Raw genomic sequence first — 6150 nt, forward strand, 5'->3', positions numbered from 1 at the left:
GAGTTCGAGGCCAGCCTGGTCTACAGAGTGAGTTCCAGGACAGCCGGGGCTACAGAGAAACCCTGACTTGAAAAACCAAAAACAAAAAAAGATTTACTTATTTATATATTTATTTTATGTATATGAGTACACACTGTAGCTGTACAGATAGTTGTGAGCCTTCTTCTGGTTGTTGGGAATTGACTTTTTAGGACCTCTGCTTGCTCTGGTCAACCCCACCTGCTCTGGTTGGCCCCGCTCAGCCCCATTCTCTCAGTCCTTGTTCACTCCAGCCCAAAGATTTTGTTTATTATTATAAATAATTATACTGTAGCCATCTTCAGACGAACCAGAAGAGGGCGTCAGATCTCATTACCGGTGGTTGTGAGCCACCATGTGGTTGCTGGGATTTGAACTCAGGACCTTTGGAAGAGCAGTTGGTGCTCTCACCCACTGAGCCAGCTCAACAGCCCGATGGTTCAGTGTTGTACCAAAAGTAGGGCCTGGTGTTGAGGCCCATGTCTCTCTCTCTCCCTGGTGGTGAGGCCTATGGGCAGGGCATGCGTTAGTTAAAAAGGAGGCAATGTATGAATGAGAAATTTTATTGTAGGAAAGAGAAAACAGGCAGGTCAAGTAGAGAGAAGGAAAGGAGAGGAGAGAAGGAGAGAGAGAGAGAAAGGAAGAAAGCAAGAGAGGAACAAAGAGCAAGAGAGGAAAGAGAGCAAGAGAGGGAGAGCAGAGACAAAGAGCGAGAGAGCAAGAGAGTGAGAGAGTGAGGAGGGGGCAAACTGCCCCTTATATTGTATGGGGCGTGGCATGTCTGGCTTGTGGTCAGATGACTGGGTGTAAGGTCCAGCTAGAATGCTGGGAGCTTGAGGCGTTGTCTGCCTGATAGAGCACACATCTCCTGCAGGGGCAGCTGTGAGGGTTTGTGAGTGAAACAGGAACTAAAGACTCAGGAGTTATATAGCCAAGCTCCTTCTGCCCCCTGCAAGCAGAAATTGCCCCCAGAGGCTCCAGGGTTCAAAGCCAAATATTCTACTGAGCCTAAGTTACTTGAGCAGACCACTGCCCCACACTGCCCTACAGTTCAGCTTTTAAGAGTTCTTACTGCTCTTGCATAGTGGGGCTCACAACCCCCAGGGAATTCCGAAGCTGTCTTCTGGCTTCTGTGGGTCCTGCACCCACAGTATATACATAAAACCTCCCCTGCAGAAACATATAATTAAAAAAAAAGTCTTTGCTGGGCAGGGAACTCCTTTTAGTACCAGCAATCGGAAAATCGGAAAGAGAGGCAGGTAGATCTCTGAGTTCAAGGCCAGCCTGGTCTACATAGGGAACCAGCCAGAGACACATACTAGAGAGACCCTGCCCATCCCCCTAAACAAAACAAAAGAAAACAAAAGAAAAATATTTTTAAAATGTTTGGTAAAGAAGGTCTTAGGAGAAGGGTACACCAGGTGGCCCCTCCTATCCCAGGAGTCATTTAGATTAGCTCTGAGCTAGAGAAGGGCTGGAAACAAATTCTTGTCGGTCAAATGGAGGTGTGGCGTGTTTCTGAGGGCCATTGCTTAACATTAGTGACCACCTTAGAGGTGGCGGGGAGGCCACTGTGTGTGCAAACCCTGCTTGTGTGTCTTTGCCCAGAAGCCCACACCTCGGTGGTACCTATGCACACCTTTGGACTTACTGAGTGAGGCTTAGAGAAGGACTCAGCATGGGCATACCAACACTCCCCATGCCCGCTGAGCTCCTGTTTGCCATCAACATGTTAGTGTGCCTAAAGTTCAACAATCAGTGATCAGGCCAGACATGGTGGGCTAGAAGCATAGTCAGGGCGAGAGCTAAAGTAATTTGAGGGCCCGGGTTCCACGTCCACATAGACATCTGTAACAATGGTGACCAGCTGTGGTGTCGGCTGTGGCGACCTCTTCCTTCCATGTTGATGTGAAAATGTGGGTCAGGCAGGCTGATCCGCCTCAAGGGTGATTGAAGGTGGCTCCCTGTGAGCCAAGGTCCTGCTGGGATTGGCACGCCCCGCCCCACCACAGTCAGTCCTCTGCCTGATCAGCACCTCCCAGGCTGTGCTTCCCAGCCTGAGATGCTTCAGGCTCTCGGGAGGCTCTGGGCCTTCTGGGTTGCGTCAGGGCACTTTTGGGACTCTGGCTCCTTTCTCCAGCACCTCTCCAGGATTCCAGCCCAGGACCTGTCTACTTCTTAGACCCGAAAGTTACTCGCTTTGGCCGTAGCTGTCCCCCTGCCTACTCCATGCAGGGCCGGGGCAAGGTTAGAGGTGAGTATGTAACGTGTGTGGTAAGAAATGGCCTCTTTGGAGCTTGGGGACACTCCTCTCCTGCATGACGGGAGCTCTGAGAACTAGTGTGTTTGCAGTGATAAAATCCTTGGATTTTCAGAGGAACAGTCATTATTCCAGTCCTCAGGCCTTGAGCTGAGGTGGCAGTGTGGTGACCAACCCGCCCCCCCACCAGCCTAAGGGCAGAGATGCCTGGTTGCAGCCCCTTTTGCAAACAACCTTGATGCATGATTCTGGGAGGATTATTCAGACACTTGATTTTATTCTCTGCCCATGTTATCAATCCACCTATCTACCCATTCATCAATCCATCCACATACTCACCAATTCATAAACTCATCCATCCATCTATCAATCTACCCACCATCTATCTATGCACCATTCATCTACCCACCTATCCATCCATCCACACATCCATCCATCTGTCCACCTACACACCCACCCACCCATCTACCTACCCATCCATCTCTCCATCCACCCACCCATCCATCCATCCATCTACCCATCCATCCATCCACCCACTCACCTACCCATCTATCCACACATCCATCCACACATCCATCTGTCTGTCCATACACACACCTACCAACTCATATTCTCATGCATTCACTCATTCATAAGTCCATCCACCTGTCCACGCATTCATCTATCCATAAGCCTATCTTCCCATTCACTCAGCCATCCATCCATTCTACATCCATCTATCCATCCTTCCTTCCCTCCATCCCCTCCATGCACCCCACCATCTTCCTCCTCACCCACTCAACTATCTCCCTGTGCTCTGTGGCTCTGCTCAGCCTTCTCTCACTGCCCCGCCCCAGCTCTCTTATCACACTAATGCAGATTCAAATGCAGAGAAGAAGCGGCTTAGACAACTTTGCCTTCCTGAATTTCCTGGTGGACTCAGGCCCACCTAGGGCGTCCATCTCAGGGTACCACGTCTTCAGAGAGGATAATTCAGGTGGTTGTGGGGCGCTGGAGTGAGTGTGCGAAGCAGAAGGGGGATGGCTGGGCTGTGGTGTGGTTGGAGAAAGGGTGGAAGTTGGAGAGTGAACATGGGAGTATCAGGAAAAGAATGCACGTGTGAAGAATGCGGCTGCACTGAGAGTCTCACTCTGCATGGCCTCTGGTGCAGGTCTTTGGTCAGGTGAGGCCTCCATCTTGTGCCTATGCCCATTTACTCTCCAGGTCTGGAGGTGACACCAGGACCTGGGGCCTACAGCCCAGAGAAGGCACCCCCAGTACGCCAGCGGAATGCCCCAGCTTTCACTCTGGGCTCTCGCCTCCGACAGAAGCCCCCAGACACCTCTGCTCCTGCCCCCAATGCCTATACCATGCCACCCCTCTGGGGATCACAGATCTTTATCAAACCCAGCAGTCCCAGCTACACGGTTGTGGGCCGCACACCCCCTGCACGTCCCCCTCAGGACCCTTCCGAGACTCCAGGCCCTGGGCAATATGAGAGTCCTGACCCCAACACCTACCGACAGCGTAGGCCAGCCTTCAGCATACTGGGGAGACCTCGGACACCACGGCCCCTGGAGGACATACCTGGTCCTGGTACCCACAACCCAGAACAAGTCACTATTAACCGGGCCCGGGCGCCGGCGTACACCATGGGCATCCGTCACTCAAAGCGGGCATCCACCATGGCAGGGGACACCAAGTGCTGACAGCTGCAGGGCACAGGCAACTGGGCCCCTCCTGGGCCTCCCTCAGAGTGGAACAGGGGAGGTGTTCCCTTCCTCCCCTTCTGCAGTCTGAGGTCCTTTGAGGCCACCTGATCTTTCTGTCCCTGGGGCCTATGACCCAAGGTTCCATACAGGGTGAGGGTGAGTCTCCTTCCAGGGCCCCAGTTTCTTTTCCCAGGTCAGACCAGGCCAGGGAGAAGTGTCTCTTTCCCTGGCTGGACAGGGAGCTGTGTGTCCTAGAATTCAGTATCCAGGCCGCTTGGGTTTCTGCAGGTGAGGCGGGAGAACTCTCCTGGAGGTGGCCCTGATGCCTCTGCCCTTCTCACCCCACCCTCTAGAGTTGCTTGCCAATAAATCATCCCTCCATTAACAGCTGTTAGCATTGTGCACATTGGTTTATTTAGCACTTCTAACCAAGCCGCAAAGAAAACACTAAACGACTCTGGAAACCTCATTCAGTTCAGATGGGGCAATTGAGGGACCCTGGCAGCAGAAGGCTGGAGACAGAGCCTGGGTTTGAATCGTGGGACCAGTTAGGTGTGCAGCTGGGCTTTGAGAGATGAGTAGGAGCTTATTAGAGTATTATTTACTGTCATTTGTGTTGCAGATTAAAGAGTAGAGCCAGCCCTACAACTTCCCCATTCAGTCTAGGAGCACACATGATGGATGTGCACCCAGGCCAGGAATGCCGTGGTCCACACTTAGACAGCTAGAACCTACAGCCTGTTCTCAGACTTCAGTCCCGCGGCGCTCCTCCTCCTGCCGACAACACCAAAGACCTGGCTGGGCTCCTTAGTGTGGTGCCTGTGTTGAGGTTGCTGAGAGCCCCGGCGCGCGGGCCCCGCCCCCTCCACATGCAGTGATCTAGTTTCTCTCCGTATCGATCTTGCCGGCCTTGCCCCTCCTCCGCACCCTGCCCCGCCCAGCACTCTTCTCTTTGTTTCCCGGCAGGGCTGTCCTGGATAGGGCGGGGGACAGAGGCTGGGTGATGATGACAACCCCTTTCCTCACAGAAGGAATCCCCTTGGGGTCTGAGTTGGCATCTCCGAGGTCTCTTGAGCCTGGGCTGGGGCTGGTGGCAGGCCTGAGAGTTCTGATCCTCGGGTTCCAATAGGAATCCAAAGAACCGATGGATGCCCTTTGCTTACAGCCTAGGAAACAGGCCAGGAGCCAGCAGAAGCGACCTATGGTTACCTTTAGACCTCTCCAGACGCAGCCCCACCCGCAGTGTCCTGGGCACTTGCTTCACTTCCAGGCCTCAGTTTCCCTTTAAGCCTTGACCTTGCTCCAGGACTCAGTTTTCCCACTAACCAGCAAAGTAGGTTCAGTTGGAGGGATTTGGGGGAGGGGGGACCTCTGAGTTTGAGGTTTTCTTGTCCTGGTCCCCAGCCTGTGCATTGGCCCAGGCCCTATCTGGACCCTATTTAGAGTAAAGTTGGGCAGGATATGACTGAAAGTGCCAAGGATTGGGACAGTCTCATCCTGCCTCTAGCACCCAGACCTCAAGTCCCCTATAGTGCCTTATCTTTACCCTAGCCCTCCATTTTCCTCATTGAGCTACTACTCTATCCCGGCTTCAGTTTCCCTATTCAGTAAAACAAATACGGTGGAACAGTGGCTTAAGGGGGATTTAGGGGCCGGAGGATAGGCTACAAAGCCAGGCCTCAGTTTCCCAACTTAGAAGAAGGGGCCAGGCAGTGGTGGCCCACGCCTTTAATCCCAGAACTTGGGAGGCAGAGGCAGGCGGATTTCTGAGTTCGAGGCCAGCCTGGTCTACAGAGTGAGTTCCAGGACAGCCAGGGCTTTACAGAGAAACCCTGTCTCGAAGGAAAAAAAAAAAAAAAAAAAAAAAAAAAAAGTAAAGAAGGGCATGATGTTGCTGGAAGGGTGGTAAAGGGTGACCTCAGGGTTAGAGGATCACTCCCTGCACCTGCGACTTCAGGCCTCAGTTTCTCCAAGGAGAGAAAAGAAGGGAGGATAGGTTGCTGCTGGAGCGGAGGCAAAGAGACTTGGAAGTTGAAGAATCGCGCCCCGCCCTGTGTCTGCGACCCCTGGCCTCAGTTTCCCCATCGGACAGAGCCCTACTGGACAGCCCCTCGGGGACCCCGGGCAGGCTGGGCCAGGTCGGGGGCGGCGCTGTCAGAACAGGGTCGGGGTCCCAGGAGC

At 53.2% G+C, this 6150-nt stretch overlaps 1 protein-coding gene across 2 annotated transcripts in view; it reads left to right on the plus strand.

The window, feature by feature from the left end:
* The window catches only part of Odf3l2 (outer dense fiber of sperm tails 3 like 2), a 6420-nt gene extending 2065 nt beyond the window's left edge, over window positions 1-4355 (plus strand). Inside the window, exons 3-4 of one of the 2 annotated variants that reach the window (XM_031349687.1) lie at window positions 2159-2272; window positions 3482-4355. In XM_031349687.1, coding sequence (XP_031205547.1) covers window positions 2159-2272; window positions 3482-3966 — 599 coding nt within the window. In that variant the 3' untranslated portion in view covers window positions 3967-4355. The remainder of the gene's footprint in view (window positions 1-2158; window positions 2273-3481) is intronic. The other variant, XM_031349688.1, reaches the window with a different exon arrangement.
* Window positions 4356-6150: the final 1795 nt, after the last annotated feature.

The sequence above is a fragment of the Mastomys coucha genome, unplaced genomic scaffold, assembly GCF_008632895.1.
Source record: "Mastomys coucha isolate ucsf_1 unplaced genomic scaffold, UCSF_Mcou_1 pScaffold4, whole genome shotgun sequence".
NCBI classification, from domain to species: Eukaryota; Metazoa; Chordata; class Mammalia; order Rodentia; family Muridae; genus Mastomys; species Mastomys coucha.